This window comes from Emys orbicularis, chromosome 2 (assembly GCF_028017835.1).
Source record: "Emys orbicularis isolate rEmyOrb1 chromosome 2, rEmyOrb1.hap1, whole genome shotgun sequence".
In the NCBI taxonomy this organism is placed as follows: domain Eukaryota; kingdom Metazoa; phylum Chordata; order Testudines; family Emydidae; genus Emys; species Emys orbicularis.
The window spans coordinates 132,993,151-133,010,049 of record NC_088684.1 but is presented as its reverse complement, the minus strand read 5'-3'; the positions used below and the strand labels follow the sequence as shown (position 1 = coordinate 133,010,049).

Genomic DNA, 16,899 nt, shown 5'->3' with positions numbered 1-16,899 from the left:
TTGGGACTGTCACCTGATGTGCTGAAACTACCTCTGAGCCCGTTTTCCACTGCCAGCTTGGGACTCCAGAACCCTGTCTTGTTGATCCAGACACGCAAGCCTGCTGCAACACAGACCCAGGGTCTGAACCATGCCCCCCAAGGCTGCAGACTTTAACCAAAACTGCTCAGCAGGTTTCCTATCTCCAGCACCCAGAAACCCAGCTCCCAGTGGGATCCAACCCCCAAATAAATCCGTTTTACTCTGTATAAAGCTTATACAGGGTAAACTCATAAATTGTCTGCCCTCTATAACACTGATTAATTCCTGGGGGAGCAAACAGCTATGCATATCTCTCTATCACTTACTCTGGGTTTAATAATAAACAAAAGTGATTTTATTAAGTATAAAAAAAGAAGGATTTAAGTGGTTTCAAGTAATAACAGACAGAACAAAGTAAGTTACCAAACAAAATAAAACAAAACACAGAAGTCTAAACCTAATACATTTAAGAAACTGAATACAGGTAAATCTCACCCTCAGAGATGTTCCAATAAGCTTCTTTCACAGACTAAACTCCTTCTTTGTCTGGGCCCAATCCTTTCCGCTGGTACAGTTCTTGTCAGTTCCAGCTCAGGTGGTAACTAGGGAATTTCTCAAGACTGCAGCCCCTTGTTCTGTTCCACCCCCTTTTATATCTTTGGCACAAGGTAGGAATCCTTTGTCTCTCTTTGGGTTCCCATCCTTCCTTCTAAATGGAAAAGACCAGGTTTAAGATGGATTCCAGTATCATGTGACATGTTCACATGTCCTGTGAGACTTCATTACTCACTGGCTGGCACCCAGGTATACAGGAAGGCTTACAAGTAAACAGAGCCATTTACAACCAATTGTCCTAGCTAATGGGAGCCATCAAGCTTCCAAGCCACCATTAATGGCCCACACTTTGCATAATTACAATAGGACCTCAGAGTAATACTTCATATTTCTAGTTTTAGATACAAGAATGATACATTCATACAAATAGGATGAACATTCAGTAGATTATAAGCTTTGTAATGATACCTTACAAGAGAACTTCTGCGTAAAGCATATTCCAGTTACATAGTATTTACACTCATAAGCATATTTCCATAAACATATGGAGTGCAACGTCACAGAACTTACAATCTAAGTATAAAACAAATGATACCCTTTGCTTGCCTTATCCATTGTGTCTACCTGGTAACGGAGAGAGAGTTGTGATTAGTGTAATTAGCAGCAGTCATCTCGCAAGCAGCAATATATCTAAGTGTTTTTCTAAAGTGCCATCCACCATAGTGTCCAGCACTGATAGAATGTATTTGTCTTTAAAGCATGAAACTGATCCAAAAATCTTAATATACTTTTGAAGATGCAAATGATGGCTTGTTGCATAAGGACTTGAGGCAGCAATGGTGTTGGCTTAATTGATAAGAGAAGGTTAAGGGAATATTTACTAATTTTCCCAATTTAGAAGGGAGACTGTTTAAAAACCTGTAAAGTAACAAGGTAATAGGAAATATTGTTGCAGCTATTAGCCAGATGTTGACCTTTCCCATCTTAAGATCGCACAGCATTTATCTTGGATCCAGAAGGCAATTGATTCTCTCTTCAAGGGGAGCTGACATTCTAACTATATTATCTCTGATATATGTGTACTCTGGTTATTGACCAAATGAGAAAGTCAGATGCTGTAGGTAAAGGGCAGGATAGTTTAATCTAAATGCAGAGGTACTAAGGTCTTTTGTATTCTGACCTATAAAATTATCATTTGTGCCCAAAGGACCTCAAGTCTGCATTGTTCCTGTGGGTTATTAAATGTCTATATATTCTCAAACAAGATACACGAGAGAGAACAGAAAATCCAAGCATATTAGTCGGTCCTGCAAGTGAATAAGCTGTTCTAATTGCTGTGGAAGGGATACTTCATTTTGAATCTTAAATCAGTTAGTGGAGATTTGATTTAAAATTTAAAACTTGGGGAGGCGACAGTGGTGCGTGCGTAACATAGAAAATCGATTAAAATAAAAATGTTTTCATTATTTCTTCCTATGGCAATTTTAAAAATGGTGTCCCCTGAAATCCTGTGAAACTGGAATATGGCAAGGTGGGGATGGTGCTTAGGAACCAGAGTGTGCAAATAACCAGAACAAGGGGAAACTGATCATTCTATTCTTCATTGTCCAAGCTGAATAAAATGTAAAAAAAGATTTGATGTAAATTAGGTATTTAGTAATTTTGTTTTAATAATCTTGAGGCTGTGATTTTTATATTGCTCATTTTATTGAATGATATAGACAATTGCTTGAAGTATTTCTGAAATTACAAGGTAGCCCAACGGGAAGTAGTAGTATTTATGTGTACTGTAGTGGCATGTAATCATGAACCAGACCCCATTGTGCTAACCATCAAGCATGTAAGAGAGACTGTCCCTATCCCAAAGACCTTACGATGTATCGAATTAAATAATATAGTTCAATAAGGATTTCTGAATGTAACACTTCCCAAACCTGTATCCTATTCAGACAAAGACCCATCCAATATGACATAGCGACTTAAACTGACAAAAAATATCCAGTCTCCACCCAGGGTTGTATGCAAAAAACTTTTGTCTGCATCACCCTCTTGAAATATTCCTCTAAAGAGAATAGAGAGCCCCCCAGGTGTAAATTGGCGTACCTCATTGAAGCGAACAGGTTTATGCCTGTTTAAGGGCCCAGTCCAGCACCCTTTGAAGCCAGCAGAAAGCCTCCCAATGACTTCAGTGATCTTTGAATCAGGCTCTAAAACCCACTGAAGATTTTGGCCTGTAAGATTTTTTTTTTTTTTTTGCCATCTCACTCATGAGAAGCACCTTTGAAAAGGACAGGGTTTAAAAAGAGTCATGCTACCTTTCCTAACTCTTCTCCGCAATGTCTGTCTAATCTGTATTGCTGCCATCATCAATATTCTGATGGACATTTACAAGTCCCCAGGGCACTTTGAATTTGTAATCGGGAAATTGGAAGATGCGTGTCCATAATATTTATACGGGTACATATTTAAATATGATTCATATGCATACATTAATTTGATTACATTTTTTGCACAGGCTAAGCATTATTAGACTTCATCACTTAAAGCATCTCACACGGTTGTTTTGTGCCTATGAAGTTGGCACTGAAATATTTTTATGGTATATTTTCAATAGACAGAAAAATGGATGAGCTTTTTAGTTAGTGCACTCTTTGTCTTAAATATAACTAACTCCCACTACAATCTACCTGCGATATGCTGTGCTTAACTGATTTCATTTTGATAGTGCTGTAAGCTGGTCTCTGATAATTGCCTTCTGTAATTGGAACAAATTTATGATTATGCTAATTCATCCTCTGCCACCCAGTGTAGAGAAGCTGAGTTAATCCATATCTGCCCCTGCATTTCTTTTGTAGATCATTACATGATTAGCCTTTGGTGGAAATTTATGGGAACATTTTAATTCTGAGCAGGCCTGATTTCTGGGGAAAAACATTTTTATATATAAATTTAAGTTGCATTATAGACAGTCATTCTGAAACTTAGTTCATGAGTCAAGCATTAAAGATCTTCAGACAGTCTAATCCTTAAAAAGGCAGCTATTTTCAGCATATTATAAGCAATTGCATGACATCCACTGATGATAAAGCAAGGGAAGTTAAATGCTAATGAATTTTAAGTCAACTCTTCAGAGATCCCAGGTTAAAAATTCAGAGTTAGTGTTTCCATTTGGATATGGAAATGTGGTGAATTATCTCACACCTTTGCTTTTTGTGTCCTTTGTGGAGAAGTTATCTAAAGGGAACCTAGATCACTGGAAATGGTAAAATAAAAAAAGCCAAGTTAGCAGTTCATCCTTTAAAAAATTGCTTTCTAAACTCCTGCTGCTTTAGAAGTATTAATCAGATGTGGCAGAGGCACCTTTCTGGTTTAAAGAAAGTACTTTTCTAGGAGAAGGGGGTCTTGCAGTGGTGGCTGGGATTAGTGAGGAGAATTCACAGTGCTGTCAAACATGCAGATAAAAAGCAAAAGGCACTGCATGCCCTCTCTTACAAATCATCTTTTGATTGCACATCTCTCAATGCTTTCACGTTTATGTTCCGTCTGTTTAATGTTCTCCCTTCACACTGATCATCATTCTTTTAAATGCTTTGCATTAATGTAAACGTTTTTCATTCGCAATCTCAGGCTCAGTAAACAATGGATCACAGTGCACTCTCTCTCTCTCTCCTGGAAAATATTGAGTTGTCTAGAGGAAAAATAGCATGAGGTCCAAAAGTGCTGCTGTAACAGAAACCAGGAACTAAAAAAATTGATCTGATGAGAGAGTCAAAATGTAAAATATATATATAGTTGTAAAATCATGCACTCCAGTCTGCACTAGCACTATTCACGTTTGTCATTTCATTTAAATATCACTAGACATGTTTGTCATTTCCTTGCACATAAAGTGAATGTAATTCTGACTGTGACCATTGGAATTCTGCCACTTGACTTGTTCTGGTGCTGTAGGTCCACAGTTTAACAGTTGCAATCAGACTATTCCTCATCAAAGAAACTAGGGATCTAAGTTAAAGTTAATTGCATGGAGGAAAATGAATAGTATGTGGATATCAATTCACTGGATAGTTTCCTACCTCACTCAGACTAAAGGGAACTGTAATAAGCCTGTGTAAATACATCTAAAGAATTATCATTGATGGAGGAAGAGTATAACCAAATACTCTCTAGGTGGTAAAAAAGGAAGTATAGCCCCTAAAGCTAAAAATGAGGAAGACACCTTAAAAGGTACCTTCAAATACTGCTTACACATCCTATGTAATCCCAGTAAAATGAATAGGCCAGAACTTGAACCTGAGGCCTTGTCTACACTACAGGGGAAATTCGATCTAAGCTACGCAATTTGAGTTACCTGAATAGCGTAACTCAAATCGACGTAGCTTTGATCTACTTACCACAGGGTCCACACTACGCGATGTCGACGGGAGATGCTCTCCCGTCGACTCCCCCTACTCGTCTCGATCTGGTGGAGTACAGGAGTCAACGGGAGAGTGATCTGCGGTCGATTTAGTGGGACTTCACTAGACCTGCTAAATTGACCGCCGATGCATCGATCGCCGCTTGTCGATCTCCCGGTAAGTGTAGACAAGCCCTTATTGATTAGGCATTGGTAAAAGGGAAGTGATTCTGTTCAGGGATAGATGTCAGCTGAAACACCAGTGAGAATAAATGCAAGGAGTGGGACTGATGAATTAAGGTGTCTATAACTATGTGATTGCTATCCAGACTGAGCAATAGAGGAGGTGGCTTCTAGGATGTGACCGAACATACCTTAGATGTTCATCCACCATTGTGTAGTTTCTCTCTAAACATTCAGTCTGGTCTCACATGCAGCACACAAGTATATGTCCCAGAAACTGTCCTTAAGTTTCCATGAAAGAGAGTGTTAATGAAAAATGTTAAATAATGGTAAGGTTTGAAACACAAAATCCATAATTAATGTTATGGTGATGGGAGCATTATGAGCACCTAAATACATAGAAGAGTTTAGAATGCTTAATGCTAAACTTAACAATGATGCGGTATCTTTAACTCATCTTGCTGTGATTTCTTTTTTGCCTAATAGCATATGTTAAAAATAGAGGAGGAAATGTACCCCAAGCTTGAATTTTTCAGATATTGTGTTTATAAAATATGTGACATGACTCAAATGTGCATCCAGTGCCTTGCTTAGCAGACCTGTATACTAGTCAATACATTTCTTATATCCATGGGTATCATATAAGAAAAACAGTGCCATAAACCCCGTCTCCCTTCAAAGGCTGGCTTCCATCTGACTGTGCCATGTTGCAGAGATGTTACGAACTATGGGTATGTCAGTTGCACACCTTCTGTCCCCAGCTAACCAAAATGACTAATGGTACTGGAAGAGGAACCTGCTGTCTGGCATGAAATCTAATTGGCTTTGATGGTCTGCTTTTGCAGATTTGTTTATAAACTGGAAAATCTACAAATTGCAGACCATCTGCACAGAACAGTGTGCTAATGAATGCCTGTAGCCTGCAAATCCATAAGCTCATTACCTCAAAGTTGCAAGTCCTTCCACAAGTTCCCAACTGAGGTTATCCATCTGAACTGAGACTTGGAAGGGTATTTGACTTCAGGATACAACCCTACCTCCTTTAAGTCTGAAAAACCTGTCTATAAAAATGAGACACATTTGTTCAGCCTCTTAACAGGGTCTAAAGATTCCACTTCTGTTTTTAGTTTCTCAGTTCTGTAAAACACCAATTCACCATGCCTTAAATTAATATGTCAGTCAAACATTCCAAGTGGAGAAGTGCCTTGCAGATAGCTTCTGAGTAACAATAACTATCCCTGGGTTGTGGTTATTTTCACTGTGCATCTTTCTCTCCAGCTGTCCTGCTTCATTCTCTTCTCATCTCCCTACCCACCAGGTGGAATGGCTTAAGAATGAGGAGCCCATCGATTCCAACCAGGATGAGAACATCGACACCAGGGCAGATCACAACCTGATCATCCGCCAGGCCCGTCTGTCTGATTCCGGGAACTACACTTGCATGGCTGCCAACATAGTGGCCAAGAGAAGGAGCATGTCTGCAACAGTCGTGGTGTATGGTCAGTGGAAATATGTAATAATATTTACTGCCTGGATTCTTTGCATCAGTAATAACCAGTGGGTTGCAAATAAAGATCATATTTGTTTGTACAGTGCCTAGCACAATGGGGTCCTTGTCTGTGATGAGGGCTTCCAGGCACTCCAAGAGTATAAATAATCCTTTTTCCAGTTATTAATAAGGTCCACTTATAAGCCTGGCCAAAGAAATAAGCCTTACATATGGTGCTCTTAAGCCCTGATTCAGGAAAGCACTTAAGCACATGTCTAAATACCATTCTGAATAGCGATATGCTCAAGTGCTTCCCTTAATTGGACCTATGTAGCATTATACAAACACTAGTTAATGAATCTACAGGCTGGTCTTCACTACGGGGAGATTGACGCTGCTGCAATCGATGCAGCAGGGGTCGATTTAGAGGGTCTAGTGAAGACCTGCTAAATCAATGGCAGAGCGCTCTCCGGTCAACCCCGGTACTGCACCTCCTTGAGAAGAGTAAGGGGGAAGTCGACCGGAGAGCATCTCCCATTGGCGCAGTGCAGTGAAGACACTGGGGTAAGGCGACCTAAGCTACGTTGACTCCAGCTACATTGTTCATGTAGCTGGAGTAGTGTAACTTAGGTTGACTTACCCTGGTAGTGAAGACAAACCCTTAAATGTTGTGTGGCACTGGTAGAAGAAGCAGAAACATTTATTTTCACCACTCCCTGTTGCTTACAGTGTTCATTAAACTGGAGAGTGACATTTTATTGATGAAGTCAGAGGCATGCTTAAACCATCACTTTTTAAAAGAACGATTGTGTTTATCCTTTAAGTGAAGCATATTTGAAGAGTACTGACGTGCCTGCCTCCACATTCCCTTCAGAGTCTCACTGTCAGTTAGTACACCTTCTGGCATATAAACCCACCAAAGGCAAACACAGCAGTTCTTTGACACCGCGTCCTTTATGTAATTGCATCCTGGTGCTATTTAGGTGGTGATGCCCCTATTTGGGCTTGGAATTTACCTTGCAGAATATATATATATATATATATATATATATATATATATATATATAAAAATCTGAGAACAAAAAGATCAGAAATGAAGACTTGATGCTTAAGTCTTACCATGCCATCCATAATGCCATGCATGTGTGTTGCAGTGAATGGAGGCTGGTCGTCATGGACTGAGTGGTCTAACTGCAATGTGCGGTGTGGCCGAGGCTGGCAGAAGCGATCCCGGACCTGTACCAACCCTGCTCCGCTCAACGGGGGTGCATTTTGTGAGGGAATGTCAGTGCAGAAAATTACCTGCACTTCACTTTGCCCTGGTGAGATATCCAAGTCTAACTTTAAATGTCACACCAAGAGAGCATTCTCTCCATCTGAAGTGCTTGGTGGCTACCTGTGTATGCAGAGTTACTGGGATCAAAGGGGAATTGGGAAGGCATTTGTTTAGACCGAAGTTCGTAGTCTGTGCTTTTTATCTTTTTGTGCAATAGCAAAAGTGAACTCACCTGGGTGCTTAGGCACTAAACAGTGATTGTTGTGACATAAAGAGAGGTCTCCACATATTCAAGGACTGGTCCCCCTTAAAACTGGGCACAGCACTCCATTCCTTATCTCCTGAATGTAGGGCTTAGTGATGTTGGTAACTTTAGCAGGAGAAACACAGAACCCTGAGCTCAGGACATAATGAGTAAATAAAGGATGATCTGGTTTTCAAATGCTTTGCTTTAAAATGCATTTTCCCTTTTTATACCAAGCTCAGGTTATAACTGAAGCACAGTTATGTCCCTTGAGACAGTGTATTGCCTCTCTTGTTCACCTGAAACACAATTCATCTGATTTTGGGAAAGAGGGGTGTCCAACACATGTGGGTAAACAAAGCTGGTGTGTGTGTGTGTGTGTGTGTGTGTGTGTGTGTGTGTGTGTGTGTGTGTAATTTTAGGATTGAATATTTTTGTTGGGCCTGATCCTTACCTCATTTAAATTGGTGCAAGTCTCTCCATTAACTTTTATGGCCTTTGGACTCAGTATTTACTGATTTGGGATTTAAAAGAATCGTAAGTGCTTGTGTTCACCTGACTTGTGTGTGAGAAATGTAGACAGGGCACTGTGGAATGCTTTTAAGGTATGAGTCGGGATGGAGAGAACTACAGATAAGTCAGAGACATACTGATCCTAGATCTCACTCAGGGCATTAAAGAGAGGCCACCAAAGTCATCTATGCTCTTTTGGTAAATGTCAACACTGTTCCTGCTCTAGAGCTGTGTGAAGACTCCACACACCAGCCTCCTTAGAGCTGAATTTTGGATGAACACTAGGAGCTAATAGCTGCATTACAAAGAAATATCTGTCAGATTCCCTCTTGCAGTTTTTTATTGGCTGTAGGTGATGGTCTTTACTTCCTGCCCTAAACTGTTAGCCTAAATAGAGCACAGCAGCAATACCTATGTCTACACTAGAGACCTTACAGTGGCACAGCTGTACCACTGCAGATCTCGTGTAGCCACACTATGCTGATGGGAGAGAGCTCTCCTGTCGGCATAATTAAACCATCCTCGACGAATGGTGGTAGCTATCTCGGCGGGAGAGCATCTCCCACTGATGTAGTGCTGTCCACACCGATGCTTCTGTTGGTGTAACTTATGTCGGTCAGGGGGTGGTTTTTTCCCACCCCTGAGCAACATAAATTTTACCGACAGATGTGCTAGTGTAGACATAGCCTTAGAAAGATGCTGCGTTCCACCCCAGAGGTGACTGTGTTTCAGTGGTGGATATCTGTGTGTATAATATGGGAGAGAAGAAAATTAGAATCCTAAAGATCTATAGGATCTTTCTGGATAATAGGTGCTAGATATGTGTCATCAGAATGGCCTGCATCTTTAAAATCAGTATTATGTAGGTCTTATCCAGAAATAAAGCTCATCTTCTGTACACACATCTCTTGAGTTTGATAGTGTGTGCTCCACGTGCTAAGTCCCCCTGAGTAGGGGACTAAGGGCTTGTCTACACTACCGCGTGGGGTCGATCTAAGATATGCTACTTCAGCTACGTAAATAGCGTAGCTGAAGTTGACATACTTAGATCTACTTACCACAGTGTCTTCACTGCGGTAAGTCGACAGCTGACGCTCTCCCGTCGACTCCGCTTGCGCTTCTCGTTCTGGTGGAGTACTGCTCAGAGGTCAATTTATCACGTCTAGACGCAATAAATTGACCCCCGCTGGATTAATCGCTGCCCGCCGATTCGGCGAGTAGTGTAGACAAGCCCCTAGGTTTCTTTAATAGTAACCCTGAACACATCTGAATAACCAGTGGAGCAGGTGGAGTTCAGTACAGTCTGATCACACCAGTGGTCAGATAACACATACTGATTATGTGTATTTTTCTTCCTGTTTAGTGGACGGTAGTTGGGAGGTGTGGAGCGAATGGTCAGTCTGCAGCCCGGAATGTGAGCATCTGAGAATTCGGGAATGTACAGCTCCACCTCCAAGAAATGGAGGAAAATTCTGTGAGGGCTTTAGTCAAGAATCTGAGAATTGCACTGAAGGGCTTTGCATTCAAGGTAGGTGACGTGACAGTGACCCCTTGCATTAGCAGCTATCTGAAGGTATTTCCTTCTGAAAGAAATGCTGGAGTGTGGGGCTCTAGAATGCAACACCATAACTCACAGTCAAGTCTGTAGGAGGCTCGTGGCTGAAATCCTTACAGACGTTGGAATACATTTTCAGGGAGTTGTGTATCTGCTAATTTGAAATTCACTTGGCTCTTGGCTCTTTGTTATGGCCTGAGGCAAAGCCCCCTGAAGTCAATTATAAGGCTCGCTTTGGCTTCAAGGGCCTCTGGGTTAGGCCCATAGTGAATAATTTATCAGGATTTAGGAAGTGTAGCCTGTACAGGCCAAGTTCACTTCATCTTTACAGCACCAGGTGATTCTGGTGAGCGGTGTAAAAATTCTTCGTATGTGTAAAATTTTGCCCCAGTGAGTCACCCAGCAGAAATGTATCTTGCAGTACTGGAACACATCCTTTAGCTTTCCAACTTCTCATGGGATTAAATGGGTGAAGCACCAACATGTGTCTTGTTGGTGTCTTAGATACTTTGGGTCACATTCAGTTCTCATTTGCACCTTTGCACATTTCATAGGTGTAACTAAGGGCTGATTTAGGCTCTGCATGTTAACTGTGAACTCCTTGCAACAAGATCCTGATGCTTTTTGAATGTTTGGAAAGCATTTAGCACATTGTGATTGATGCAATAACAACTAAGGATCCAAGAAAAATCAGTGCTGCAGCTGAAATATCAGCCTAGAGGTGCAGAACATCCGGGACAGCTGCATATTCTTGAAATAAATGAGAAATTAATGAGTTTATTCCTCTGTTCCATTCAGTTCCATATCCATAAAGCACCTCATCCCGTTATAGCAATAAAATGGCAACTTTGGGAACAATCAGGGACTCTAGGACTGAAATAAGTGAGTTGAAAAAAAAACCCCAAGTTTGTTTTATTTTTAAACGGTTTACTTTGTTTCGGTTTCCATGGCAGTGTCTTCCCCTCCCTCCTTAGCCACAACAAGACAAGTGGAGAGCTCAGGCTCCAATCTAATCCAGTTAGTGTGGCAGTGTACGGTAGTGGATAAAGCACTAGATTGGGAGTCAGAAGATGTGGGTTCTATTTCTAGCTCTGCCGCTGACCTGTTGGGTAACCCATCTGTAAAGTGGGGATAATGACCTTCCTTATGTAAAGCATTTTGAGAGCTATGGATCTATTGCTTTTTTTTAATTAAAGGGTTCCTGACACCTGTGTTAGTCACTCAGTGTTTGAACTCACTTTTTATTCACTATAGTTTATAAGTAGTTTACTGCGGTTTTATTGGCTGGTAAAGGGAACTTCTCCCATGTAGGTCCATCCCCTGTAGGTCAACATGCCTTGCACAGAACTGGCACTGGCTGTTGTGTCTACCTGTGGCATTGAGCTCTTGCAGACTTTCTCTAAGTTTGCAGTGCTGCTTCATCACTCAACAGCCAAATCCCTCCCTAGTGCAGCTCTGTTGAATTCAATGGCATTTACATTACAGTTCGGATGTGATGTTTGGCCTGAAGTCTCTAGCTTGCACTGCTTCCCCTTCTCACCACCATGCCTAAAATGCCTCTAACAAATTGGGCATCCTTTCTATATAGGCCCAACATCTGCTAGCTGAATGAGAGAGCAATACTCTGATCCGGTATGGTGGTTTCTACTGGTGTCTTTCCTCCAGTAATGCTTACTATCCTACTTAGAAATTCAAAGGAAGAATTAAAGAAAAAAATACATTGTGCCTAGTCAGTTGCATAAAGTGGTACCTTCATAGATCCCACCTGGGAAACAGCTCACTTTTCAGCATGAGATTTGATTATCCTTTATTTTATGGCCATTAGTAACCTTTGTAGATAGTGAAGCTTAAGTAGGGTGACCAGATGTCCTGTTTTTAAAGGGACAGTCCCGTTTTTTGGGACTTTTTCTTATATAGGCACCTATTACTCCCCACCCCCGTCCCGTTTTTTCACAGTTGCTATCTGGTCACCCTAAGCTTAAGATATAAAATTATCTAAGCTAGGATTTTCAAGAGAGTTTGTATTTCAACACCTACACCCCTTAGTCATGTTATCTCGCATTCATTAGCTGAGATTTCCAGTGTTACAGCAGAGTCCCTCCAGCTTCTGAGGCATTAAGTTAACAACCATTAATTGGTTAAGAGGTCATAAGAAGGATTAAAATTTGTTTGTTTTCCTGGGTATAAGGAGAATAGTTGGTGAGAATCTGTGGGATACAGAATTCATTCTTCTTTTGAGGATCAACCTGTGGTGAATATAAGATGCTCATTGTTTTTTTCCCTGCTATGCATGAGATGAACGCCCTTCCCCACAGACGCTTGCTACATCCCGCATCCCTTCCTGTGTATTTCTACAACATGCATATTAGTATATCCATTGAAAATCAATTACAAGCTGTTACCATGGTGTGACCTGTCAGGAGTATGTGCTGGAAGGGGCATACAAGAATACAATCTCCTTGTGGTTTGTACAGGGCCGAGCACAGTGGGGCACAGATCCTGACTGGGGCATCTGAGGATTGTTGTATCATTAATAGTGTGTGTTATCTGACAGGTCTCTGTTGTGCGGCTTTTCCAACCATTTCCAAAGGGTTAATTTCCCCTTTCTTAGGCATTCCAGTTCTTTCTGAGAAGTCCATCTAGCTGCAATCCGTAGCCTTGTCTCTGAATGCCCCTGCCAGAAGAGATTTTATTACGATGAACCCTATCATGACTGTCTGCAGTGAATTATCACTTTAATATTGGTGCAAGTGCCTCTTAGATGTTGCAGGAACACAGAAACTTAGGTCTGTGCCAGCCAAGTGTTTCCTGAGGATGACACCTGATACTTGATATTGACTCCAGGAGTTTAAAAAAAACAAAACAAAACATGTCTTCAAAAAATGCACTGGTAAAGCTGGGTGGAGCTTTGTGTAGAAGCAGTGATCTCAGCTACAAGAGACTCCGCAGACACATTTCTATGGTTAGAGGAGGGGGAATCTGTCTCATATTATATTTGAATTCTATCCTGGACCTAGCAGTGAGACACCCGATAAACTTGGACTTGTTGCTTAGCTTCTGTACTGTCACAGTTCTCAAATTTAGGAACAACAGCTGAAAACCAGACACACTTCAAGTGGGAATATTTTCCATATCAAAGAACAAAAGTCTGTAAGATTCTGCAGAGTGAATCTCACACACTTAGGTAACTAAGTTAATTGACTGAAAATGTGCTCAGTGAGTTCAGTTTCTCTTAATAACTTACCTTTAGCTGTAATATATGCATCTGCTGCTGCACCCTGTAATACAGCATTCAGACTGGAATTTGTATGGACTGTACCTTCAGATTGTAAGTCCTATTGGCAGGAACAGAAGGTTCTTGGGATCTGGGCAGTTCTGAATGGTGCATTTTACCTAATCTCATAGAAAAGAGAGTTTGACTCTTTCCACTTGTTCCACCAGCTACAAACACAGTAGCTTTGGGTCCTGAAGATAAAGCAGATTTCCTTTAGAAGGGATTAGCACCTTGGTTTTGCAGAGATCTGAGTTGAGGAAATTCCACAATTGTGATTGAAAGCAAAGAAACTTCAGAATGTAAAGAACCTGTTGCCAATCCATCTTCCTTGTCAAGAAACAAAGACATAATAATAATATTTTTTTTAAAGTGACTTATGCTCCAAGACACAAATAAGTCCACTGATTACAGATGCCGGTATAGTGCAGCACAGCCACTGTATTTACTTTTTCTCTTATTAAATTTAAGTGAAAGGTGTCATATTGACAACCCTGGGCAAGACACAAGTCCTCTGTTTATCCACAGAATGGATATAATACAGCTTTAGCTGGTTTTGCCTTATTCACTCTGCTACCCTGTTAATGTGCCCCAGTGCTTACCAGGAGGAACTCTAATTCTCAGGGATAAAAGGAAGTTCATATCCCAGACCCATTCAGTTCCCAGGCAAGGGGATCAGTTAATGTCATTGATGGTGGTTTTATGATGTGGACATTTATCTAACTACAAAACTGGAAAGAAACCCAGCAGCTCCTTTCACATGGGCTGCCAAATAGCTGACACATGGCAACAACCTTTGTTCAGTAATGACCTAGTTTATTTAGTGTGTTGTTTGGTTAGTTGACTTTACTTGGTTTGTAAATTCTCTGGGGCAGGGACCATCCTCGTGTTCTGTGTTTGTAGAGTGCCTAGCATAATGGGATCATGGTCCATGCCTGGGCCCCATTGGTGCTACTGCAATACAAATAATACTTTTAGAATGTCTACCTCATCTGGCTAATTGCATCACCGTAAACAGGAAAAAATGCATTGCCAAACTTTACTGCAATTATTTTCAGACTATCTTGCCTTTTCCCACAGAATTCTAATACTTCCATGTGGCTTAACATTTAAAGAGACATTGACTCTATACACTCAATTTTTTGTATAATTATTTTACTCTAGCCAGTAATTAACTAAATAGAGCAGGCCTGGGAACAAATCGTTTGAAGCATAGCAAAAATCTTCTGCCTCTGAAGCAGATCGGTTTTTTGCAGAGAGGACTTTTCATGAGTCAAGAGTGTGATGCTGTTGCAAAAAAAAGCAAATGTAATTTTGGGTTGCATTAGCTGCGGCATAGCCTGCAAGTCATGGGAGGTGATAGTACCACTCTACTTGACACTGGTTAGGCCTCAATTGGACTACTGTGTCCAATTTTGGTCACCAGTATATAGAAAGGATGTAGAGAACCTGGAAAGGATCCAGAGGTGAGCAACAAAGGTGATCAAAGGGATGGAATGGAAGTCACAGGAGCAAAGGCTGAAGGAACTGGGTATGTTCAGTTTGGAAAAGAGGAAATTAAGGGGGGATATGATAGTGGTTTTCAAATACTCGAAAGGCTTCCATAAAAAAGATGGCAGGACCAGAGGCGCAATAGGTTCAAACTACAGTATAGCCAACTGAGATTAAATCTCAGGAAAAACTTCCTAACTATAAGAACAGTAGAATAATGGAACAAACTTCCTAGGGAAGTAGTGAAACCTCCTTCACTGGAAGTTTTCGAAAAGAGGCTAGATAGCCATCTGCCTTGGATGGTTTAGATACAACAAATCCTGCATCTTGGCAGGGGATTTGACTAGATGACCCTTGCAGTCCCTTCTAACCTTATGGTTCTATGATTCTATGAGTTACAATGTCTGTAAAATAGTATACACACAGAATTTGAATGAGAAACCTTAAAGGGGCATTGTGAAATAATTTTGGATCTCAATGCAAGCTTTATTTAAAAAGAAAAATTGGGTGGTGATGGGAGAATAAGGTTAAAAACCTTATGTGAATAAATTTTTTATCAGTTTAAAATATGTGAATGAGTTGGAGGTTTCTTTGTTGGTATGCTTGGGGCGGGGGAGGAGTTGTTAAATCATTGTTAGGAGTGAGTCACGATAAGAATTGTTTCTGTTTCATGTATTTGAATGAGCACAAGTAAATGAAATTTAGTATAGTGTTTGGTGCAGCTTGGACAGTGAAAATGAACTAGTTATTTGAAAAGGATAAATGGGACGAATTGTGAAAAGCAAACTAGATTACTGAAATTAAAAGGAGTTTAAAGTAAAAGACTATTAGGAACACATGTATTGAAATCAAAGTGATATTATTTAAATGATCAGAATTAAATTCTCGGCTGGCATTGATTAATGCCTAACCTGAAAAAATATCTATAGTTGGTTGATTTACATGCAAATCTCTTGTTGTATAGATTATGGTTTCTACTCTTTTTGCAAGGAGAAAAGGGAGCTGAGGAAACTGTAATTGCACATTTCTTTTTGTTGCACACACTAGTGATTGCTAACCCAACTTTGGGGTCAGAAACAGGTCCCTAGGTGTTGAATCTGAGGTAGAACAATTTGGGCTCAAGTCTGGTCTCAGTATTCTCATCCTATATAAGGAGGAACTGTACTGAAAGTTGATGATGCCAAGTTGTTGTAAGAGAGAGGAGACTGAAGGCCACTGATTTAAAAGGATTTACTACAGTTTTATACCAGTGGAGCTGAGATCAGCTCTGGCCCAATATATGTTTCATTTTTTAAATAGGTTGCTCTCCTGGTTTTGATGGAATGGCAGGTGGTGGGGAGCATGTGTTTGCTCCAAAACTTGAATCTCCATAAGTGTTAGTTCAATTAGACTGAAATATTAAGTGTCTCTTGTTTCTTTCATCTTGGAGTGTGATATTATTACTCCTTTATGGGTTATGCTGTATGTATATAGTTATGTCAAATTATTTTTAGGGCCATAATTGCTTTCTCAGCTAATAGGAATTGATGCAATTATTCCATCTGGTTTTTATTTTCCTTCGTGTTCCAATATGTGCCTTTCCAGCTCTGCTATACGTCCCATAGGGAATTGTGAAGGAAATGCAGTGCAGTGCTTCAGAAAACTAATCTCTTGGAGGTTATTTATCTCAGGCACAACTTGTTAACTTTGTTCCTTTCATGAGGCAAAAATAGAAATGAAACATTTCTGTGGTTAACAAGTATGGACTCTTACAAAGGCAAGGTTGGAAACCTCAGTTGCAGATAGTATATAGCCCCTAGCAGATCTTTTCAGGTAGGAAAAGTTCTAATCCTTAGAAAGAATTTTCAAACTTTCATTCATTAAATGAAAATTTCAGTGACCAGTTGGGGGTCAACTCTCAGGTTC

At 40.4% G+C, this 16,899-nt stretch overlaps 1 protein-coding gene across 1 annotated transcript in view; it reads left to right on the top strand.

The window, feature by feature from the left end:
• UNC5D (unc-5 netrin receptor D) overlaps positions 1-16,899 on the top strand; it is a 159,709-nt gene that overhangs the window by 72,829 nt on the left and 69,981 nt on the right. Inside the window, exons 4-6 of the mRNA XM_065398784.1 lie at positions 6,474-6,654; positions 7,799-7,966; positions 10,041-10,205. Of these exons, the coding sequence (XP_065254856.1) occupies positions 6,474-6,654; positions 7,799-7,966; positions 10,041-10,205 (514 nt within the window). The remainder of the gene's footprint in view (positions 1-6,473; positions 6,655-7,798; positions 7,967-10,040; positions 10,206-16,899) is intronic.